The 25,340-nt window shown below is 38.0% G+C and overlaps 1 protein-coding gene across 1 annotated transcript; it reads left to right on the top strand.

The window, feature by feature from the left end:
- Positions 1 to 11,837: 11,837 nt before the first annotated feature.
- On the top strand, positions 11,838 to 21,902 carry LIN7C (lin-7 cell polarity scaffold C). The gene is made up of 5 exons (XM_045808592.2): positions 11,838 to 11,899; positions 15,230 to 15,348; positions 15,849 to 15,920; positions 17,657 to 17,866; positions 18,480 to 21,902. Exons 1-5 carry the CDS (start codon positions 11,863 to 11,865, stop codon positions 18,633 to 18,635), a joined length of 594 nt encoding a protein of 197 aa, XP_045664548.1. The 5' UTR covers positions 11,838 to 11,862; the 3' UTR covers positions 18,636 to 21,902.
- The last annotated feature ends 3,438 nt before the right edge of the window (positions 21,903 to 25,340 follow it).

Raw genomic sequence — 25,340 nt, 5'->3', positions numbered from 1 at the left:
TGGCTCACATTATATTCCTCTTGGATAGTGTTGTTATTGATTGTATATCATTTTAACATTGGATGAGATCATCTAGGGAATGGTGTAGACAGAGGACAGAAGAGGTCTATAGATAGAATTCTGGGACCCCTGAAGAATTGGAGGCCAAGCAGATAAACAGAAACCATTAAAGAAGACAGGGGCGCCTGGGTGGCATCATGAGGTTGAGCCCCCCATTGGGCTTGGTGCTCAGTGCAGAGTCCACTTAAGATTCTTTTTCCCTCTCCCTCTGCCCCTCCCCCCACTTGTACTCTCTCACCAAATAAATAAATAAAATCTTTATGAGTCATAAATAAAAAATATTTTATTTATTTATTTATTTATTTATTTATTTATTTATTTGAGAGAGAGCGCGAAAGAGAGCACGAGCAAGGTGGAGGGGCAGAGAGGGAGGGAGAAGAAGACTCCCCACTGAGCTGGGACCAGATCACGGGGCTCCATCCCAAGACCCTGAGATCATGACCTGAGCCAAAGGCAGATGCTTAACTGACTGAGCCACCCAGGTACCCCTAAATAAAAATCTTAAAAAAAAAAAAAAAAGAAAGAAAGAAGACAAAAAGTGTCCATGGAGTTCAGAGAAGACTTGAGAGGTAATATGGCAGAAGCCAAATGCAGGTGTTTCAATGAGGGAATAATCAATTGTTTCAAGTGAGATGAAGACTGAGAACTGACAATCGGCTTTGACAAAAGGGAAATCATTGGAGACATTGATAAGGGCTGTTTTGGTGGAACGGTGTACATGAAAGTCTACCTATAGTGGTTCATGGGAGAGCATGGGAAGCAGACATGGAGGCTACAAATATGAACAAGTCTTTAAGGGAGTTTTGCTATAGAGATGATAAGAAAAATGGAAAGGTAGTTGGAAGGAAGCTTGGCATCAAGGGGAGTATTTTACTATGAGAAATACAACATATTTATGTGCTGATGGAAATAAACTGATAATGAAGACAGCCTCTCTAAAACTGGTAGACTAAAACTGATTGAGTAATCTCCTTGTATAGATGTGCGGTTCTGGGACCTAGTTCACAAGAGGAGGTGTGCCTTAGATTGGAACATGAACAGTTGTTCATACAAGATGGAACATGGGTATAGATACCAGTAGGTTGGTGGATGTGATGCCAGCAATATGTGGAAGGTCTCCTCTGGTTGCTTCCATTTTCTCTATGAAAAGGAATTAAGGTCATCAGCTCAGACTGATGAAGGAAGAAAAGGGTTGAAAGTTGGAGAGACATAAGATATGAAATAAGAGTTAATAGATTAGGGAAAGTGTTAGAATTGCTGGGTCCACTTGAGTTTAGTGGTTCTTGAGTTTCAAGTAAGGCCATGTGGTAGAGTTGCATATTTTCCTTCAGCCACATTCAGCAATCAGAAAACAGGCACAGAGTAGGAAGAGAGTTGCCAATTCCCAGGACTGGAGTTTTGCCAGAGAAAGACAAAGAAGTGAGAGAAGCTCTAGGGAGTTAAGGGTGTATAAAGTGAATGACTGTTAGGATAGACTATAAAATCTAGGATAGATAAAGAGGTAAAGACATGTGAGGTAGGGGAGACAGTGAAAAGATAATAAGACAAATGCATTGTCTAGTCAAAGAATTTTCAAGTCAGAGCACCAGACATATTGCACTGGAAAGATATTAGGTGTGGTCCTAGAATGGAATGCGTAAGATTATAGAAGGGTAGCTGTTACTGACAAGGACAAGTTCTAGAGTAGGGGGTGAGTGGCTGGCCCATTTTATCAGGATGAGTAGCTGAGGTTGAGAAAGAGGAGATTATTAGAGAAGAGGTCAAGGAAGTGAGAGGCCAGAATATTGAAATAATCATTATGGAGACTGAAATCAGCAAGAATGATGACAGGCACACCATTGGAAAGAGTGAGGCTGAGCTCGGAGCTTAAATTTTCAAGAAGTGTGGGGGAGTAACCCAATGTCCGCAGATGACTGCAATAATAAGGGGTTGCTGAGAGTAGGGTCATAAGCTTCACGCCAAAGTGCTTTAAGAGAGAAGACAATTTGATTTGGTAGGCACAGTGGAAGCGAAAGAGACATCCCCTCCTCCCAGATCCAGAATTCTATTCCAAATTCACATTCCAAATATAGGTTTTTGATGTCACAAAAGTTATCCTCCGTCCCTGAAGAAGCTAGTATGACTAAAGGCTTCATGCTTGAGCTCAAACGAAATACTTACTAATTGCTGAGACCAGAGGCATACTACCAGTGTGGGAAAGATATTTTGGAAAAGGGTCTTTAAACCATCCCTGGGCATTGTCCCATATATGCAGCTGTTCCTGTGCAGAACTTTCTTCATATCAACAGCAGCAATAAAAATGCATAAAAATCAGATAAATGCTTACTAATGATTAAAAACATAAAATTTTACCTGATACTCTGAATGAGGGATGTTCAGGTCAAGCTAATTGAAAACTAGCAGGATGAATCAGTGGCTAAAATATGTAGAAGTGCTCTTAATGATTTTTACAATTGTTTCCTTAATAATGGAATCTTAATAAGCAGGTCGATGTTAAATTAATAACATGCAGGCATTCTAAAAAGCATATTGAAATATGATTTTAGTCCATTCACTCAAGGCTTAAAGCCGTACTCTGGTTTTTTGATTCCTGGTAGGATATCATCTATCAGAAAGAATTTTTTAAGGCTAGAAAATGAAGTTTAAAACATTATATTGATAAGAAGGAAAAGCGTAGTTTTTACAATACCCATGCAAAGGCAATGTAGGCCCAGAGCTTCATCCTTTCTGCCATTCACTAACTTCACTCCACTTCATTCAATGAATGATCACTGAGCATAGGAAATATACCAGATACTTTGCTACCTGCTGGAGTCAGAGAAGACTAATACACCATTCTCAGCCTTCCAGTGAACCTAAGGCTAAGAGGGTTCACCTAAGCGTTCACTATCTGATTGGCAAAAATAAACACTTTAGTAAACACAAGGCAATATTGATATTTGTGTAGAGAGCAGTGCAGAGAATGGAACATTAGAAGTGGATTTGAAGAGGAAGCAGAAATTTGCTCAACAGAGAAGAGAAGTATGCCAAGCAGAAAGAAGAGTAGGTAAGCATGGGCTACCTGGGGAGCAGGAGCCATTCTCTGGGGCAGGGCTATAGGAACTTGAAAGGAAGGAGTAGGAGGTGGAATGACTTATTACGGAAGCAACCAAGTTCTTTGCCCCAATTCTAGCCAGCATTGCCCCTTTCTCACCACCCTTCTCCCCTAATATCCAGTCAATCCAAATATAGTCCTCTTCCACAAGAAATCCAAATACAAGTGTGTTGTGATGTTTGAAAACATTAATGCACATTTAGAGGCCACAAGGAAGGATCTCACAGTATAAAATTCAATGATGTCCCTGTCTCTCACCCCCTTGCCCCTCCTCGCCTCCTCGCTACCCTTCCCCACAGCAGTCCACACCATCACCAGCACACCTAGTCCAATTATGCAGAATTTCTCCTTTTTTCTCTGAAGTTTTGGTGCTTTCCCATCAGAGCTTAACAACAACAACACCCAAACAAAAATGACTGTTTCCAAGGAATTTTCTTTCTATCTGCTATAATAATTGAAGTTGCTTCCTCAGATTATGTACTTTTTAAAGATTTATTTATTTGAGATAGAGAGAGAGTGGGGGGGGTGAGGGAGCAGAAGGAGAGGGAGAGAGAAATTCAAGCAGATTCCCATGCTGAGCTCGATCCCACGACCCTGAGATCACGACCTAAGCTGAAAACAAGAGTCGGTTGCTCAACCGACTGAGTCACCCAAGTTCCCCGTCCCTCGGATTATATTTCTAAAATATAGTGCTAATTCTAGCTTTTCAATTTTTAAAATCCTTCAGTGGCTCACTCTAGCCCAAAAAATAAATCCGAGCATCCGGGAGCCTCCACAATCTGCCTCAACCTAAATGTTAAGCTGCCTTTTCTTCCACACTTTCCCCATCCCCAGGTGTACGCCCTATACCCCGCTGAAGCCCTCCTTGCTCCCTAAACAGGGCTTTCATTTTCTTCCTGCATGGCTTTGCTCACGTAGCCCTCTCTCTGGGTTCCCATTCTCCACTTACGCACTTGTTATAATTCTAATCATCCCTGTAAAAATGTTTCCTTCTTGCTAAAGCCAGGTTTATCAACCTTGGCGCTCTTGGCATTTCGTGCTGGATAATTCTTTGTTCGGGGTGGGGAGCTGTCCTGGACAAGGTGAGATGTTTAGCAGCATTGCTGGCTTCTCCCCTCTAGGTGCCAGTTGCAACCCTCACCCCTCAACCCACCATCTGACAATTACAAATGTTTCCAGACATTACCAAATGTTCTCTGGGTTTCAAAATCACCCCTGGTTGAGAACCACTGCTCTTTAAAGCTTTCTCTGGTTACTACCAATGGGAAACCATTGCACCACACTCCACTCCACAGCACTTTGCCCTCTACTAAAACCCTTGCAACTAAAGTGACAAGAGCAACAACAATAACAACAATTAACACCATCTCTGTTTTGTGTCTGTGGCTGCTTACATGTCTGTTCCCTTCTGTGGGTCTGTGAGCTCTTTGAGAACAGAGGATCTTTCCCATATGTAGGACCCAGCACAGTGCCTTACTGCTGTGGGTAATCAGGACAAATTTGCTGAGTTGAAGTGGTAAGACTACTGTCGGGGTCTGTCCTCTGACTAGCCATTTGATGACCACATCACCTGCAAGGTTGAGAAGCTAACGATTCTAATCCTGCTTTGCAAGTTTCTGTCCATACCTGGCAAGTTATAAGATGCATTAAGAACAATGGATCCTGGAAAGTTTTGTTGTTGTTGTTGTTGTTGTTGTTGTTGTTTAAAAATATTTACATTTCAGAATGGTTTGTAGTTGAGTAAATACTAATTTTCAGATTCAGTTTAGGTTAACAAAGTAATATGGTTCATTTCAATAAATATTTTAGTTTGAGTCAGTTTGAACACAGCATGATTTTCTTTTTTAAGTTTAATATGTGAACATAAAGTGGTGGTCCAAACCATAAAACACAGCACTTCAGTAGATGCTGGTGGATAGCATTGTGGGTTGATTCATTTATATAGGTTTCATTCACAGAAATCACTTGAAAGTTCCTTGAGGGTAGGAACACAGCTGGCATTTCTCCTCTCTCCATAGTGCTTGCTGGTAAATACTTTTGAGTTAACTGGCTGAAACTCTCCAATGGGGGAAAATAAATTTGTTGACCTGGAATACTCTAAGAACTAAGTTTTGAAGTAGGTTTTAGAAGCTGTGGTAAAGTATGGCAAAAATTCCTGGAGGATTATCTCCGCATTTATTTCCCTCTTCCCCCCCAGGGACAGGGTTAAGATTTGTGTAGCTGGGCCCTTGTCAATCAAAAAAGGACTTTATTTCCCACTTCCATCACAGCAAGCTGGAGCCATGTAACTGACCAATGAGATATAGGTAAAAATATTAAGTGAGACTTCTTGGAAAGCTGCTTAAAAGATGCTGACTTGGGGCGCCTGAGTGACTCAGTCAGCTAAGGGTCTGACTTTGACTCAGGTCATGATCTCAGGATCTTGGGATTGAACCCCACATTGGACTCCGTGCTCAGCGGGGAGTCTGCTTTAGATTCTCTCTCTGCCTCTCTCTCTGTCCTTCGCACCTGCTCATGCTTTCTCTCTCTCTCTCTCTCAAAAAAACAAAAAACAAAAAAAAATCCTTAAAAAAAAAAGATGCTGACTCAACTAGGAAGGATGATTGTTACTTTTACGCAAAAATGTATTCTTTCTTTGTGGCCTGCAACTCACAAGTATAACTGGAACTCCTGCAGCCATCTTAAATCATAAGTAAACTTAATGCTCAAAGCCACGTCCTAGAATGGTGGTACAAACTGGCAGAAGCCGGGATCCCTGATGAAACTGAGGAGGTATCATACTTGCCCCAAATTACCTACCTCTGGATTTCGTTTACTTACTTTAAATACACTATTACTTTGGACTTTCATGTTTTTATGAAGCTGCACCTAATATTAACTGATACATAAATATTTCATTGTAATTCAACAATATTTTTGAATGACTAATGCGTGCTAGGTCAGTAGTTCTCAACAAAGAGAGCACATCACAAAAACCTTCATAATTTTCAGAAAATGAAAATGTTCGCTTCATACTCAAGGCTTTCTGAATCAAAGTTTACATGGTGGGCCTCTGGTATGAAGAACATTAAATATATATATACACACACGATTATACACATCAACAAATTATATAAATTAGATGTATCAATATACATAGTCACATATAATGTATACATAGTTATATATAATATGCATAGTTACATTTAATATATATTATATATAATATATATGTAATGTATTTTTTATTTCTATAAGGTTGGTAGTAATTCCTGATTTTAATAATTTGAATTTTCATTATTTCCTGGTCAGTTTAGCTAAAGGTTTGTCAACTTTGTTGATCTTTTCAAGAAACCCAGTTTTAGTTTCATTGAATTACTTACTTGTTTTATACTGGCTTTTGTTCTTTCAATTCTATTTCTTGTTCTAAACTTTATTTTTTTTCTTCTTTGTACTTGCTTTGGGTTTAGTATACTCTTATTTTTTGCGTATCTTAAAGTTTACATTATTGATTTGAGGTCTTTCTCCTTTTTTAATATAGGCATTTATAGCTATAAGTTTCCCTCTAAACACTGCTTTAACTGCATCATAAATGTATTTTTAAAGCCCTGTAGAGAAGAGAATTCTGCTGTATACTTGGTGAAAATATGCTGTACTCCTTTGCCATTATAAGTTTTAGGTTTTATTTGTGTGTGTGTGTGTGTGTGTGTGTGTGTGTGTGCGTGTGTGTGTTTGTGTGCTCGCTTACGTGCATGCAGGTTTTTTTTCCATTTTCTGGCATGGTTGCTAAATTGTTGAGTAGACAAAGCTTTTCTTATAAAGCAAAATGCCTTGGCTCAAGTTTGGTTGGATTTGCAGAAAGACTTTTGCTTGTGGCTCAAAGATTTCTTTCACAGCCTAATGTAAAAAGCAAGGGCATGTTTGTTTTACTTTTCTCTGTAAAGTGAAGATTTCCTAGGCTATATGGGCCCTCCTTAAAGGGCCCTTTCAGTTGGAAGTTTCCTTCTCTGCCTGTATTTCTGCTAAGCCTATTTTTGGCAGCCCTGACACAATGTTTATGTCCTGTAAGTAGAGGTCAGCTAGTAGTGAAAACTTCCTGTGCTACCATAAGTCCTTTCCCTTGGCCTGGTACTTTGTTATTTGCCATGCTTTGTCCACAATTTGGCAGCACCACTACCCACTCTACGTGACAAATGACATCATTGCTATAATGAGAATTCCAAGCAGCACCACTGGATCAAAGCCCATCTGTGTGCCTGCTCCCACACTTGACAAAACAAATTCCAAATTCATTCAGCATGCCGGTGCCATTTAGTCACTGTGACATATCCCAAATTTTGGACTCTGTGCAAAAACCAATCTGTGCCCACAAAATTAATCATGGAACACATTTTATGACGTTTGACAACAACTTAAAAGGTTCTCATCTCTGGCAGGTGGCTCTGCCAATCTGCAAGTATGTGCATGACAAATTCTGAACAATATATTATGTGGCTGAAAATATATCATGCAGGATGCACACCCTGGAGAGAACCAGAATGAGTCCAAACAATCCTGAGGTCTGTCTCAGGGATACATAAGCCAGACTGCTGTCTTGTGAAGGAAGGATGATGGCCCCAGGTACACACAGAAAGCCAAAGAAAAGGCAACAGCTCGTGTGCCAGTAAATGCTGAGAACATTGGCACAATCGCCTGTGTTGGCAGGACCAAGAGTTTGAGATGGCTAATTTAAGCGACAAGATCCTGGCAAACAGATTTATTTAGGGCAAGGGTGCGTCAGAAAGATGCCAGAAAAATACATCAATCTGTGCCTTTACATGTACTGTAGAGTGATGATGAGACAGTTGACATTAAAAAAGTAAACCCTTACACTTTAATATAATCTGCAGCTCATCCTAACAACAAGTAGGGTTTTACTTTCGATCCCTGGTACTCTAAGATGGGGTTTTATGTTCTCATCTGAGATCTTCGATCAAGAAAAATTTTCCTCAACAGGTGTTCTTGAAGAGCTTTCCCCATATGGTTGTGTGGAATCGATGAGACTAGTGTTTTTATATATTGTTTAGTTTATTTAAACATGTAGCCTATTTCACATTTGACAATATCATTCACTTCAAATAAAGGAAGCTACTTATCTAAAATTTTACTTTACTGAGGAGTATATTATAGGAACTCTGTTAGAAAAAGAAAGAAAATGGGGACTCAAGTTGTACTGATAGAAGCCTTCACTTAAGAGCAATATTTTACTCTGTACTAAGACGTAACTGCTTTTACATATCTATCCTGTACGGTAGTGCTTACTTGTACGTAGTTCAACCGGCAATAAAACAGTAAAATGTGGGAAAAAATAGTAAAACGTTCCATTTGGTGTGTCTGGCTTCCTCATGTTACTTTCCATGTTCCATTTTCCGTCTCTAGACAGCCTCCTACCCTAACTTTCCCCACCTACTCCCTTCTTCACTGACTTGATGCTGTCTTAGTACATTGTATTTGCAATGTCTTGGGTTAGAAAAGCTTTCATAACCTGGCAGCCTACTTAGGACTTTCATTCCTCATATGAAGACAAAATTTGCATAATTTAGCTTTCACTGGGGTTTAACTCCACTCAGAATTCCTATTCTAAGTCTGAGTCTTCTTTACCACTCCGAGGCACCATATAATATGAGGAAGCAACAGGTAAAGAGGAGTTCTTCCACAGGAAGAGCAATTCTTGATTAGGAAGTGAGTCCTAATAACCTGATGAGTCAATAACCTGATAGAGGCATAAAACTCAAAGCAGCTTTGCCTCATTTGTGCTCACAGTTGCCTCCTTTGGGACACAGGGCATCAATCAGTCCTCTCTTCCAGAAAGTGAAGGAGCTGGACTCTAGTCTCTCTCAACTCCAGTAGTCAGGGAATTGTGAATTTTGGAGTGGGATTTTTGGGTAGCTCTCCCTTTACAAAAACCAATTCTTTTATTTTGTGCATGGAATATAAATGGATTGTTAATTGACTCGTATTTTCCTTGCTCAGTAACTCCTAAAACTTTTTTCTTCCTTTCCTGTGCTTAAATGATTATTGATCTGTAACTGGTCTGATTCCCAATTCTTAGAATGTGACTTTTCAATCTTTTTGTTTTCTCTGAAAACTTTTAGGATTTTCTACTTATCTCTGGAATTCTGAAATTTTATGATGATTATGTATGTTAAGAAATTACCAAGGATGGGGTGCCTGGGTGGCTCAGTCAGCTGAGCATTGACTCTTGGTTTCAGCTCAGGTCATGATCTCAAGGTCCTGAGATCAAACCCTGTGTCATCAGTTGTCGAGGTCCCCACTCAGCAGTGGGTCGGCTCTCCCCTCCTCTGCCCCTTGTCTCACTCTTGCACTCTCTCTCTCAAATAAATTAGTAAATCTTAAAAAAAAAAAAAGAAAAGAAATTACCAAGGACAAGGAAAGGATCATTCAAAAGGAGCAAACAATCCACAGTCACAGTTACTGAGAATTGTTCCTGTTCCTGCCAGTCAAAATAGAATCACATAATTCATGCGGCATGGGGTAAAGAATTCAGAAGGGTATTGACTCAATAGTGAGACATAACAAGCCCTACACAAAAGGCTGAACTGGTTCCACATAAAAAGCTTAAAATCAAGCCTCAAAGGACAAAATTGTTTTCAAGTATCCTATCTGCATTTTAAAACAAATCTCAAAAATATTCATAGGGATGCAAAAATAACCAGCACCCAAAAAGTAAATTTTACAATGCCTGGCATTATATATATATGTGTGTGTGTGTGTGTGTGTGTGTGTGTGTGTGTGTGTACATCTCACTGGTCATGCAAGAAACACAAAATTTTGAGTCATAATGAAGAGGAAAAATCAATCTATAGAAACAGTGTCAGAAATAGCACAGATGACAGAATTAAAATAAAAATATTAAAACTGTCATTATAATTGCATTCTATATGTTCAAGAAGCTGTGGGAAAGATTGGGCGTGATAAGTAAGGACATGGAAAATGTAGAAAACACACACACGTTCTTAAATCTAAACCCCTACAGATAAAAACTATAACCCCTGAGATGAAAAATGAACCATTGGGATTAAGAGAATATTAGATATCAAAAAAAGGAAATGGTGAAAAGTTTGAAAAAAACAAAATCAGAAGAGCACTAATGAGCTGTAAGACAGTGTCAGACAATGGAATGTACAGGGATGAAAGTGGGGTCATCAAAGGAGAGTTGCTGGAGGATGGGGGAAAAGAAAATATTTGAAGAAATAAGGGCAATGTCTGCATTTGTCTTGTTCCATGTGGCATTCTCAGTGCCTAGCAAGACACCTGGTAGACACTAGACATTTGGCAAACATTTCTTGAAACTATTTGTGGCATAACAGTGAGTAAAAGATAAGCACAGGAGTGCTAGTGCAGGGTATAAGGACTATCAGGGACCCAGGAAGAACACATGAAGAGAGGGAAGCTTAGCAGAAGTGGCGCTTCTTCAGCAGTCGGGGATGGGTTCAGTTTGAAGGTGTATATGGTTTGGAGAATTAGAGGAGATGAACAAGGGCATTCTACATAAGAAAACATAAGTGAAGACTTGGAAGCAAGAATAAGCATGGTTTTGAATATATCACCCCAACTGGAGGGGTGGTTGCACTTGAGGGATAATGAGAAATGAGATTAGATGGATAACTTAAGGGTCAGAGTATGCAAGTCTTTAGAAATAGGAAATGGTGGGGCCAGAGAGAAACCATTTAAAGTTTCTGAACAGAAACCTTTGCTGATGAAATCAGGGTTCAAGGGGAAAAGACTATCATGATGACATGATGATTAGAAGACATTATGCTTGAATGGAAAGTGTGGGCTGGAGACAACCAGGAAGTTGTTACAACAATCCTGTCATGAAGTGTTGAAAACGTTTTTATGAAAGCACCTAACACAGTTAAACAGCAGAGACTGTGGCTTGAATGAATGTCAGTGGGATCTAAATACTGGGCAAATTAATATTTCATTTAAATTAAGTACTAATTTTTTTCTTGGTTTATGAATTTTCAGAAGTAGCCTGAAGAATTTGTAATGTAATAAGAAAATTTGCTTCGTATTTCATTTACATGATTTTGGATCAGTTTTTTAAAAATTATTCCTTTGTAGTGCACCAAAGTGGCTTGTTCTCTTGCTCACCCAGGTGTTTCATGCTTTTTTGTACTTTCCATCCTTGCTCTCAAACAGATTTGCAGGGAACACTCGTGCCTTGATTTTTAAAATTAAGGCCATGCTGCCACAAAAGGAGAATTTATCCCGTTATACACGCGTCATCGAATCCCAAAGTTTAAGAGTGGAAAAGAGCTCGGAGATAGGACCTTTCATCGCACAGAAAGGGAAATTGAGGCCAAAAGAGATTAAGTAAGCAGTCCAGACTCCTACAGCCATTAATGGTCAAGCCAGGACAAGAATCCAGACTTCCACTTGGAGCCAAAGGTTCCAAGAGGGTGGGACAAGGCTTGAATCCGAGGCAGGGAGCAAGAGTCAGGAAACGTCCTTCTTCACCGAGGTCCGCCAACCTCGGGACCGCTCAATATTCTGCCCAAGACCAATGCCGAGATGCGTGCGCCCAAGTCGCCTCCACTACCTTCTGAGCCACCGCTCCTACTCTCGCGATACTGACAAACCGTCGCCCTCCCAGCTCTCGCTAAGCCCCGCCCCCACCGCACCCTATGTCGTCATTTCCTGTGGGTCTGCAGGCAAGGGAGAAGATGGCGGCGCTGGGGGAACCTGTGCGGCTGGAGAGGGGTGAGTGCGGCCGAAGCCGAAACCGAGGTGGGCGGAGGGGGTGAAGGAGTGCCGTATTGCCGGAGGGGAGGAGGGGCGACCCAGGCTCCGAGACCCGGATCCAGGCTGCCCCTCACGCCGAAGTCGCTGCTCCTGGCCCCTGGGAGGGCGCTTGTGGTCCCTTGACTGATACTCAGACCCCTGCTCTGTTCACATGGACTGTGCCAGGGCACAGCACAGTTAAACACCACCTGTCCGCGTTCGCGGACACACACCGCACACGCGCTCCTTGGGTGCGGAGAGCAGACGCGGCGTCCAGAGACGTGTCAACCCCAGAAGCAAACATCACACGCCCAGTTCGGACCGACTGCACTCACTGCCCTTATTTTTGCACGCACAAATCCGGTGTCCCCGCCTTCACCCGCACATCGCCGACATCGCGGACACACAGCGCATTTACCACAGAATCCTTATTTACGCACGACCTCCGTCATTATTTTCACCACGACCTCACTTGTGTGTGTTTGGGGCTATTTCCTGGCTTTGGTGTCCCTCCCAGGTACAGAGAAGGTGCTTTAAAAACCATTCTGCTGATTTGGTCTTGGGAAGAAGATTACATAACTAGTTGGAATAGTGGTAGGTTGTAAAATATTGAACGTATGGTCTTATTCCCTCTTTACTAACCTTAAAATTGGTAACTGGCTGGTTGCTTGCTTTTTAGAGCAGACTGTCAAGGAGAGTAAAATCTGTTCTGCTGAGTAATTAGATACGGAAGAGCCAGTGAAAATGTATGGCTGTGCTCCTGTCAGGGTCCTGTTACAGATTTTCAGCATTCCACTCTTTCCTTCCCCAAACCTTTATTTCAAGCATGCTTTTGACACACCAGTATTAGAAGTTATTGGTAAATCAAAAACAAACAATATTTTGAGTACTAATAGTACATGAAATACAGGGTGGTGATTTTAAGTACCTTCCAAATATTAACATTTGTGGTTGCAGCCTGAATATTAATTTCTGCCCCAAGAGGAAATATATTTTTGGAATTATTGCATTTAGAGAAACCTCTTTCCTCATACCTTCACACAAATGCTCACTTAACATTATTTATTTCTTGTGGTGTTCAGTGTTTGTTAGTCTCTTTAGAAGTGAAATTGTTTCCCTCCAGCCCACCAGACCATTAATTAAAGCATCATTTTTGACAGAGGAGTAGCTACTCTGGGAAGACTTACTAAGTTAGGCCTAAGACTGTGACATCTTCCTCCTGAACACAGTGGCACTGTGCTTTGTAGATGGGAACAAATCTGTTCTTTGTTAGCAGGAGTAGGTGTTTTTCTTTGAAAGCCAGTTGTAGGATTCCAACATGTTGGCGGTCTTTTGTATTTTTAAGTGCAGCACAAAGTGTGAAACTTCACCTCTGGCATTTAGTTTTGGTAGTCATGGCTTTGTTTTTTTGCTTTTTCAGAGTTCTATAATAGAATGCTCAGCAGCTTAGTAGGATGAATTACTAGTGATTGCCATTTGGCAGGATAAGAAAGGTTACATCAGCTGTTTCTTCTTTAGAATTCTGTTTAACAAACTCTACTAACAAACACTCCCAACACCCCTACAATATAAAATATAATGCATATGATCAAGATCCTGAGTGTCTTCTAAATAATTAAAACATGATTCAGTGGAATACATTTGAGCATATATTAGGTACAGTTCAGGTTCAGTAAAGAGTTGTTTCAATTTTTTGTTAATTAGAAATATTTTTATAGCTTACATACTGTAACTTTGTAAATGAAAATAATCCATGAGCCAACAGTCCCCATTTACTAGTCATTCTAGTGGTGGGATATCAGAATGAGGAAAGTCTGATTCCACTGCATTTGATTAACATCAGTTTGAGCTTTTATTACCTGAAATTGAAGAATCTACTTCTTTTTCCACTACATATATTCCTAGTTTTGCAGTTGCATACACAAAGAAGGCCATATTAATTCTGTAAAGAAAAAGTTCCAGACTTGTGGTATAATACAAAGTTTGGAGCTTTTTCCTTTTAAAAGGAGGCAAAGAATAATGAAGTAATAAGTACTGTAGCCCCCTGGGGTACAAAAACAGTTAAAAAAAATAGAGGCAGTTACTAACAGTGTTTTAAACATGAGTCTGAGTCTTTCTTTTAATAAAGATTTTATTTATTTATTTGGGGGGGCGGAGCACAGGGCAGGGGAGTGTTGGAGAGGGTAAGACGAAAAGAAAGGGAGAAGCAGACTCCCCGCTGAGTGCGGAGTGTGACCTGAGGCTCACCCTGGGACCCTAAGATCATGATATGAGCCAGATCATGACCTGAGCCAAAGGCAGATGCTCAACCGACTAAGCCACTCAGGTGCCCCAACATGACTTTGAATCTTATAAAATATTTCTTAATTCATGAAACACTCTCACATTTCCCCATGAGAATTTCCTAACATGCTTAATATATTTGTGTAAATGTGTACAACCCCTTAATATTTCTCATGATGAATTGATGTCCAGGTACATAACATTTATGCTTGCTACATGCCTGACATGTATTTTTTGGTTTAATTGTCAAGTAATTCTTACAAAGAAGGTACTGTTACTTCCCCTTTACAGTGGAGAAACTGAGGCACGGACATTAACTTGCCCAAGATCACGCAGCTAATATTGAGGCCAGATTGACAAAATTTTTTATTTTTCTATTTTGTAAACATGTATTTGATCAGCTTGTCTTAATTAAAACACTGTGTTAATGATTATGAGCCACAGTTAATTTATATCTTTACACCATTGTTTTAACTGTTTCCCTGCCACTAACTGCATCTGTTATTGAATGGGTCATATCCACATATAAATTGTGGTTTTCTTTGGGAAATGAACAGGGATTTCCCTAGCAAACTGTTTGCGCCACTCTGTGCTTTGATTACTAATAATGATAGAAAAATTTTTATTGACTAACTAGTTCCAGATAGAACTGTCAGCATTTTGAAGCAATACAATGTTCACATGTCTGTCACATTTGAAACCGCATCCTTTCCTTTGACATTGAGTATTTTATATTCAGCTTTCCTCCATCTCTCAAATATACTATTTTCCAGATCTTGTATGTGTGCAACATTAGATTCCTAATTACATAAAAATTTAGCCTTCTCAGATTTTGCATTCCCTCCCTCTTTGTGTATTCACATCCTCCCTCCTGCCCCATGCCAAAACACACAAGCTCACGCTTTTATGCTTTGTTTTCCTCCATATTCTACATTTTTCTGGTTAATCCTTGAGGACTGAATCCTGTTACAAGGCATTTAAAGAGTCTTCAGAGAAAATTATCAGTGTGTGTTTGTTTAACTCTAGATATTTGTAGAGCAATTGAGTTGTTGGAAAAACTGCAAAGGAGTGGAGAGGTACCACCACAGAAACTTCAGGCTTTACAAAGGGTCCTTCAAAGTGAATTCTGCAATGCTGTAAGAGAGGTGAGTGAATGGGATTAAATTTACCAAAAACTTGAGTTCATTAGGTGTAAGATAATACTCTGAAATTTGGGTTCAGAAATTTTTAAGAAAACAAACTTTAGAAAAATATTAGAACCTATCCGTCTCATTTTTTGCAAAAAAAAATTTATTGAAGTATAATTAACATACAATGTTATATGAATTTCAGGTGTACAGCAGATTGATTCAGCATTTCTGTTCATTATTCAGTGTTCACCACAATAAGTGTAGTCACCATCTGTCACCAAACACGTTATTACAATACTAAGATGATATTCCCTGTGCTATACTTTTCATGTCCGTATTTATTTTATAACTGGAATTTTGTACATCTTCATCTTTTGGAATTTTTAATAGAAAAACATTTTACCAAGATGGCATAACTTTGCCTAAAACTTGAACACACTCATTAACTTGACTTAGAACTCAAATGTGGTATATTCTGAGATTTTAAATCATGATGATAACTTTGGGTTTTACAGGTATATGAACATGTCTACGAGACTGTGGACATCAGTAGCAGTCCTGAAGTGAGAGCTAATGCAACTGCAAAGGTAGTTTTTTTTGTTTGTTTGTTTGTTTGGTTGGTTTTTTTTAGTAAAAGAGAGAATTCATCATAAATGAGAGGTTTAAAATCTGTGATTATTAGATATTTGATAGGCTTATTTTGAAAACTAACATATAGTGTCTTTCAAGTCACACTAAACTGTCTCAAATACAGAGAGAACACTTTTTTTATTGGCTTTACAAGAAACATTGTATCATACAGTTTAGATAATGCATTAAAAATACACTTGCACAAATATAATAATACACATGTAAAACATAGTTGTTATATATATCATTAACTGTGTAAATTTTCATCAAAATTCTGAGGTATATATTATTATCCTGATTTTATTAGTGAGGTAGCATTAGATTAGGTTATTTTTCTCACACCACACAAACACCAAGTGATAGAACTGGGTACTCTCCAAGGTTGCTCTTTGCTTTTCTCCTTTACTTCAACTCTGCAAATACAAGGTAATGTTATTAGTAAGTTACCTCTTCAGAGCTGCATATGGCAGGTTTTATGCGCTTTTCTGTGCCAGTGTTTTCCTCTGATATTTACAGTATCGACCTCAATGTCTATCATTCTTGTTAGAATAAATTAATATCAGCATTAGGTGACTCCTGCTAGACTTAGTCATTAGCAGGTAATTTTACCTTGTTAGTTACTGGTCCATAAAAGGAAATACTGGATTCTTTGTTGAATATAAACACTTAAACATGTGAATATAGTTTGGAAGAGCATAAAAAATGTCTTGTCTCTGTATTTGAGACAGTTTAGTGCAGCTTGAAAGATACTCTGTGTTAGTTTTCAAAATAAGCCTATCAAATATCTACCATTTGCTGTAAAAGTGTAGAAACTTGGCTTGAAATTCCTTAGTTTTAGGACCTGGATGGCTTACTGAATTTCTGGGCCTTAGTTCTAATATCTGTAAAACAGGGCTTCTTTCAGACCTTGGAACCTAGTGGTGGTATTCAACAAATCTTGATTTCCTTCTTCTCCTTCCTGTTTTTGCTCATGCACGCTGATCTATCATGAAAAATGGTACCAGATTACTTTGTTACCTTTAGAAGCAGAACAAAACCAAAAGTCTCAGCTTTGTGTTAGAATTAGTGATGAGTATTAATTTGAAAGTTTTAAAGAAGATGTGATGCTGTTTCATCTTCTGTGGGGTTTTTGTAGTAACTGGGTAGTTAACTAAAGCAACAAAAAAAATTCACGGTTATATGTACCCTTCTTTTTCTCAATATTGAATTATTTCTTTAATTAGCTATTTAGTATGTAGTACAGATAGTATAGCAGCCCAAATGACTGAGTAAGAACACCTGTCTCCTTACAGGTTATTATGTAGGTAGGTTGTGTCTTGTACAAAGGCTCCTAAAGGAGCCAGGCTATTCAGCCCAAAGCTCAGGGCTGCTGGCATGCTGGGGGAGGAGTTTTCTCTTAATGTGCACCAGTGCTCATCTGCCAGGCAGGCCTGCTTGCCAGTTGCTGCACAGAAGTTCTGGACGCTGGGTGGGCTGAGTGACCTAACCAATCTTAACGCCTCCTACATAGACCCAGGGTATGCTTTACAGTCATCATCTCTAAAACCTCACGCACTCAGTTTTACCTTCTCCTCCTAACTCCCAGTGAATTTGTGAGCATGCAGACATCAAAAGTAAAGTAGTTATAAATAAGAAACGAAAGAACTGAAACAAATAAAGATCACATTTTTAAATATGTAAAATTTTCTTTGAGGCTACTGTGGCTGCATTTGCTGCCAGCGAAGGACATTCTCATCCTCGAGTTGTTGAGCTACCAAAAACAGAAGAAGGCCTTGGATTCAATATTATGGGAGGCAAAGAACAAAACTCTCCAATCTATATATCTCGAATAATTCCAGGTGGAATTGCTGATAGACATGGGGGCCTCAAGCGAGGAGATCAACTCCTTTCTGTTAATGGAGTGGTATGGATGAATTTTCTTTCTATTTGTAGTAATGCATTGTAACCACTTGAGGGTGTATTTGAGTTATAGGAACAGAAGATGGGGCAGGGGGGACCAAAGAAGCTCTGTAGTTAAGAAATACCTTGGGGGAATCCTGGGCAGTACTATTTAGTACAGTTTAGGACAAATTCTTAAGGCATTTTAGGTATGTTTTGCTTCTTTTCCAATGTAAATTAGCAATGCCTAGTGTGATTTTAATGAAGTGATTTAAGCTCTCTAGTAATTAAGAAAGTACGTTAAATTAGAAATCTGCCCTGATTTTAGTCTTACAGAGTAGCAGTTGCTTAATTTACTTCTGACTTAGTGAAGTAATAGGGCAGATAGATTGGTATTTGGAGTAATTATTTGGGATTTAAAAACCAGTTTCTGGACTATAAACAGAATATGATTTAGCAGAGGATTTCACACTGATAAAAATGATAAAGCCAGATTATCTCATAGGTTTGTAATGTTGAGATGACACAACTTTAAAACTTTTTTACCTATATGTATTTTAAACATTTTTGCATTTTGAGTTACCTAACAAAACCCGAATATTAATTGTATGTGTGTTCATGTCTGTTTTTTTTCCTAGAGCGTTGAAGGAGAACATCATGAAAAAGCTGTAGAACTGCTGAAAGCAGCTCAGGGAAAGGTTAAATTAGTCGTACGATACACACCCAAGGTCCTAGAAGAAATGGAGTCACGCTTTGAAAAAATGAGATCAGCAAAACGCAGGCAACAGACCTAATGCAATTCAAAACTTTATATTCCATTTTGCTTTTAGCTAGAAAAGTTTTACTTGTGACCTACTGATGGCCGCAATGCCAGTGATTGTAAAAAAGAAACAGAAACTTCCCGTGAAATCCTCCTTGCCATTTTATAAACACCTATTTTAACATTGTTTATTGTTCCCGAGATGCATACACTTTTTTCTGACAAGAAAAAGTGAAAGGTGATGAGGGCAATTCTGTCCTGCTGTTTTTACAGGCCTTTTTCAAATGCAGATTTTGTCATAAAGTTGTTATAGATTTTTAAAAATGCTTTTTTAATATTAAAATGTACTTTTACATTCTTAAATCTTTTTTTAGAAAAAAAAAAGTTTTCTTCATTTGGCTGCTTATTTAAAAGTAACAGTTCTCCAATTCTTTTTTTGCTTACTCTATTTTTTTTAACCTGTAAAATTTCTTTACGGTTTTCCAAGAAATTAAATGTAACAGTCTCAGCTACAGCAGTTCGTTACACTACCAGTGTTAACACCACTGCTGCATTTTGTACTTTGAACACACGCATAATATATATAATCAGTGGTAAATCCTAACACAGCAGAGTGGAAGTTTTTTACTTTTATTTAAACATAACGTATAATGAATATTCATTTATACTGGTTTATAAAAGTTTTTAAACACTGAAACAATCATTGCTAAAATATATATTCTTTCATAATATTTGAGCAGTGAGGCAAGAGGATGTAATTTGGTTGTTGGCATTACTGATTATATCTATTCATATTCGACCATGTATCATAAATTACAAATGCAAAAATAGGTTCAGGTTTCATCTTTTGCAAATTTTTTTAATGCTGTTCATTTTTATTTAAATACATTTCTTATATTTTGGTTTTTCCATTCCTAAAGATGAGCCAGTTAGTTTGTGCCAGTAAATAGCAGAAGCAAAGACAAAAAGGTAATACTTTTAACCTCACTAGCTTCAAGAGTTACACTCTTAACTAGCTCAACTTAAAGAATTGATTTTAAATAGGAAGAAGATATAGAAGGATATACTTAAGATACATAGGAATTATGAGGTGATATATTCATAAGAATCTGCAGACTCAAGTCAAAATGAGTAGGAACTCATTCATACTGAGATGGTTGAATTTAGAGATGTGATCTTTGATTGAAATGATGGGAATTCTGAGCGATACTTTCATTTGTCCACTGGATGTCACTCTTTTACTGAAAGGCAGCTACTGGTGTGGGACTATGACTGAGGCCTTTTTCAAGGTGGAAATTAAGAGTTGAACTTCATTTTCAGTCACAACTTATAGGAATATTTGTAGGGTTTTTAAGAATTTTAAGTGACAGATGCTTAAAAGAAGATAATGGGTTGAAATGTATAAGGAATTTATCCTAATTACTGACCCTGTGTAAAAAGTGGGTATTTTGTAACATTCCTTCAGGAAGAATTGAAATGTATACCTTTTTCTGCATGTTTGTGAGCACTGTGAGTCTTACAAGATTATTCCAGTTTTCAGTGATTTTTCAGAATAAAAGTCAATCAGCATTGTTATTTATCATTTAGGTATTGAACACTGGATTGCATGGTTGAATGTGTCTTTAGTCCACTACAAAACGTGCTTGTATTGATAGGATCATGTTGTTAAATTGTGTATTTTCAAAATTAATTGATGTCTTTAAAATGTTGAGACCAAAGTAGTGTAGAAGAATTATGGACTTAATTTAATTGTAAAATTATTAGAGGTATTTGTTGTAGAGCTTTACATATTAAAGAGAGATATTGGTGCATATAAAACAGTGATATTATTATGCTCGTATTCTTGCATTACAGGGTAAGTAAATCCTGAAAAATCTTATTTTAGTATAGCTACAGCTGTAGTAGCTTTTAAGGGTGTGTCAACATTTCGTTATAAATTATAGCTTCCTGGTTCAGTATCTCAGCTGCTTCAGAACTTTCAGCCAAGTTCAATCTTTTTTGGTGTTGAAACTTAGTAAGTTGAGTAAGCTATTTTTTTTTCTTCGGCAGTAATCCACAATCTGTTCGTTGTGTGGGTTGGCACTTATTTATAATTCTTAAAATAAAGATAGCTTAAAGGAGCCAAACACAGTAGTTTTGCTTGCTACTGTTGAGCATGAGTAGCAGTAGTTTGTTTTTGTTGATGCAGTTTTCACAGTGTATCCCAGAATTTTAAATCTTGATCATAGAAAAATACAGTCATTCAGTGGCAAAGATGTAAAGTAGTGGTCTAGTATAGTGAGGGAATGAAGGGAATGTCATCTTATAAATAAATGTATGATTCATGAACATTATAAGTATATAATAAGTTTTTGATTTGTACATTACACACTACCCAGTTTCCATCTATTTTCTTGGTATTTCAAAATGGGTGGATTCAGTGATTCTCAGCCTTCAGTGCACATTAGAACACCCTGCAGAGCTTTAAGAAATAGTACCAAGGAGTCCCATTCCATACCAGTCAAGTTCAGAATCTCCGAGGGTGGGGCCAGATACTTAATGTTTTAAGCTTTCCAGGTGGTCCTAAAGGACATCTGGGGTAGAGAACCACTTGCTTTCCCCTTTATAAACTGCTCTAATTACACTGGACTCTGGAAGTGTCAGAATAGCATAACTCAAATTACAGCTACTGTTAAGTAGCTGCAAATACAATAATTGATTATCTTGCTTGGTAATTTTTTAGGAATAAAAAAAGCTTGGCATTCCTTGTTTGGGAAGTAATTACAGTTTATCTTTTATCTTTTTTTTAATCTGCTAGGAGTTTAAATGTAAAATTTTAATGTCTGTCATCTTTCTGCCCCCTTTGCCTTTAAAGCTTAACAAAAGTAAATGTTTATTAGTTGAGAAAGCATGTTTAAAAACTGCAGATGAGAAATACTGTCATTGATAATTATGTGCTGTCTTCATATGGCCACTTTCTCCTTTAGTATACTAGATTATAATGGCCTGGTTCTTTGGGGTTTGATAATTCAGATGTGTTTTCAAAAAATCATTGTCTTCCTCTACTAAATTTTTTAGTTATTTTGCTCAAGTACTTAAGTAGTTTGGCTCAAGTACTTTGTTTACAATTTAAATGGATATTATAGCATTTGATAGAAGAAATGGCTATGGCTTCTCTGAAAAGAATGTCAGCATGATTTGGTGTAGACTTAAAAGAATACATGTTGTGAATATTTTATAATGTGGAATGATCACTGAAATATCCAGGACTCTGGTAATTGTATTTCCTGAATAAATGTGTATTTATGAATTTTCTAACTTACACTTTGTTGTCTCTCCTAACAATCTGGTTTTATACTTTCTGTTGTCCAGAATTCCACTAATAGTGTTTCTTCAATGGTTGTCGTAGTTTTCTGTTATTGGTTAAATAGCAGAGAAAACCTAATTGCTTGCTCATTAATTTTCAAGAACTTCCAAACTAATTTGTACTTGGATATAGTTTTTTCAAAATATCAGCAAACAGTATACTTCTACTTTAATTCTTTAATTTGAGGCAAAGAAATAAACCCCAAATGGATTTAGCACTTTTTCAATATATGGCTTCATTTACCAAGTTAATTCTGATTCTGAGGTTTATTTAAAATAAGTTTGTATAATCTTGTTATTTGGATTTAAGAAAAAAAATTTGTATAACTACACAATAAATGTGTTTCAGAAAGCTCTGTATAAAATAACTTTTAAATAAGGTAAAAAGCATAATGTATGGTGGTTACTGGAGTGAAACTTTGAATTCCTATATTTTGTTTTTTCTTTCATAAAATATAACTACAGAAAAAATGCTCTTGTATTATTTTGAGAGAGGCAGTATGGCATGATTGACGGCATGGCATCTGAGGGCTGACTACCCTGGTGTGAATCCTAGATCCACCATTACTGTGTAATCTTACATAAGTTACTCCTCTCTGTCTTAGTTCCATCTGTCATGTGTAATAAGAATGCCTATAACTGGTCATTATCTGTAAAGCTCTTAGAAAGGTGCCTGGCATAGTGAGTGCTATTCGTGTTTGCTATTATTTGCATATAAACGCTTCTGGGACCTTATTAGTTGAAGGAAGACATGTGGCCACATAATTAAAATTAAAAAGTTCTTATTTGATTTCAAGGAAACAGCCTTTAAGTTACACTTGAAGGGCACCTGGGTGGCTCAGTCGGTTGGGCATCTGCCTTCCACTCAGGTCATGATCCTGGCATCCTGGGCTCCAGTCCCACATTGGGCTCCTTGCTCAGTGGGGAGCCTGCTTCTCCCTCTGACCCTCCCCCCCCTCTCGTGCTTTCTCTCTCTCTCTCAAATAAATAAAATATTTAAAAATAAATTTATTAATAAAAATGATACTTAAAACTTCATAAGGAATAAGATGCCATAAGGAATTTTCAGATTTCTCTCCATTTGGATCAAACAAACTAAATGGAATTCTAAAATTAGTGGAGTTTGGGGGCTGGAGGATTGAGACCACATTCAGAATAAAAATCATACTAAGTTCAAGTAAGGGATTTGTTCAATCAGAAAAGCAATTTGTAGGAAGGATATGATCTAGCTCTAGAGACCATGGATCTCTGGAATGGGTGTCAGACAAATAAAAGGCATAATTCAGCATCATGAATTTTTAAAATGCATGAAGATGTATTAAGCCACGAGGGGTACAACAAAAAGCATTTATTGTTAGCATTCAGTTTCTTCAAAATATTTGTAAGCCAGAATACCTATTCCTTAAATCTTTCTGGTTTTGTAATTTGTTATTCTCATTTTAATTAATAAAGTGGTGATCCAATGTTTTATACACTTTCACGGTGGCAGATAACCTCTACCTGATGGAGTTTTTAAGATTTACTTTATGGTAAGCAAAAGGTAAATTCATACAGAACCCATTTGTAAATTTTATTCCTTCGATTTTAATTGTTTTTTCAAAAGGACAGCATGCTTTATATGAACAAGATATGTGCGAGAGCTCTCCTAATTCTCATCAACTGTGGAAGTATATTTTGGACTTTCAAGATTTGATCCTATAAAAAGGGTTTTTTTTCTTTTTTTTTTTTTTTCTGTTTTCTTTAAGGGAGGAAGTATGGAAGAAATCTAATTTGTTACAATCCCCAGAATTGTGACCAATGGGATAAAAAGAAAATTTAGCCATTGGTTGTTGATAAGTTCCACTTATTTGGCCCTTATTTGGCAGTTATGGAAAGTAATTCTAATCAGCATCAAAAACTCAAACCTTTAATTTTGTTTTTTATTTGGCAAAAAGTGCAATCCAAAGACATGAAATGGAAAATTTTTATTTCTGGTATCCCTTATTTGACCTAGATTTGAGCCCAGAGTTTGGATGCTATCTAACTTTGACTTTGCATTTTAAGGTGTTATAGATTGAATGGTGTGCCTCCCAAAAAACAGATACATTGGAGTCCTAACCCTCAGTACCTCAGACTGTGACCTTATTTGGAGATGGAGTCTTTACAGAGGTCAGTCAGGTACAGCGAGGTCATTAGTGGGAAGCCTAATCCAACATGGCCGGTGTCATTAAAAAGGGAAATTTGAATATAGACACACAGGGGGAACCACATGGGAGGATGAATGGGGTGATGTTTCTACAGGCCAAAGAAAACCCAAAGTTGCCAGCAACCCCCCAGGAGCTGGCAGAAAGGCATGAACAGATTCTCCTTCACTGTCCTTAGAAGGAGACAAACCTGCGGACACACCCTGATATTGCACTTCAGAACTGTGAGAATAAATTTCTCTGAAGCCACCCAGTTTAGTTCCAAGGATCACAACTCTGTCATTTACCTTTGTACCTCTATAACCTGGCATGATGCCTGCAACAGTATTGTGATTTGTTTTCCCTTGAATTGGCTTACTTTCCATTGTTCCAGGTAGATCAAGAACTTAACAATGGAACCACATAAAAACAATTTGTCGGCTGATCTTGACGTTAAATAGTCCAGAAAGGACCATGATACTATAGGGATAAAATCTTTGTCAATCTTTTATTACCTCACTCCATTAACATGCTGGGCCTGCTCATGGAAGACAACAAAGAAAATCACTTTAACTCCCTCTATTGCCACTCTTCTCATGTCTCCAAACATGACAAGCCTTTACACTTGCTGTTCCCTCTGCCTGGAATCTCCACCCTCAGCTGATCTGTATTTGTCTATTTTGTCAGCCCACTCCCTCCCCAAGATCATAAATGTGAGGGCAGACAGGACTCTGTTTTGTTCACTATCCTATATCCAGAGCTGAGAACAGTACCTGGCACCGAGCAGACAGTATTTGTTGAGAGAACAATAGGAACGAATGCTATTTTAGCAAGTGAGGACAGGAAAGGTCTCTCTGAGAACATGGACATTTGAAAAACTTGAATGGTGTGAACTGCAGAAGCTACCCATGTGAATATCTGGGGAGTTGAGTTTTTGACAGGGCCTGACAAACAGTATCGCCCTTTCCCCACTGTGGGTCTGAGTACAGCAAGAAGTAAGACAAATGAGTTGCCAGGGGGACACCAAAATGTCCCCTTTATTATTTATTCATATCACAAATATTTGTTGAGTGTCTACCATGTGGCAATTATGTTCTAGGGGATAGGGACACAGTAGAGAACAAAATGAAGCCCTTGCCTCATAGAGCTTACTTTCTATTAAAGATGGGGCAAATGCACCCACTTTAGGCTTGAGAAGCAAATATGCTTCCTCAAATTAGGTCAGATGACCT

This window comes from Ursus americanus, chromosome 24 (assembly GCF_024610735.1).
Source record: "Ursus americanus isolate L20-20 chromosome 24, mUrsAme1.1.p, whole genome shotgun sequence".
NCBI classification, from domain to species: domain Eukaryota; kingdom Metazoa; phylum Chordata; class Mammalia; order Carnivora; family Ursidae; genus Ursus; species Ursus americanus.
Note: the sequence above shows the minus strand (reverse complement) of the source record. Positions and strands in the feature narration are given on the sequence as shown.

Bases quoted from the DNA above. Each gene is read 5' to 3' on its own strand.
- LIN7C (XM_045808592.2), top strand. From the start codon at position 11,863: ATGGCGGCGCTGGGGGAACCTGTGCGGCTGGAGAGGG. The intron at 11,900-15,229 runs GTGAGTGCGGCC...GTTTAACTCTAG, and splicing joins ACCTGTGCGGCTGGAGAGGG to ATATTTGTAGAGCAATTGAG. The intron at 15,921-17,656 runs GTAGTTTTTTTT...ATTTTCTTTGAG, and splicing joins GAGCTAATGCAACTGCAAAG to GCTACTGTGGCTGCATTTGC.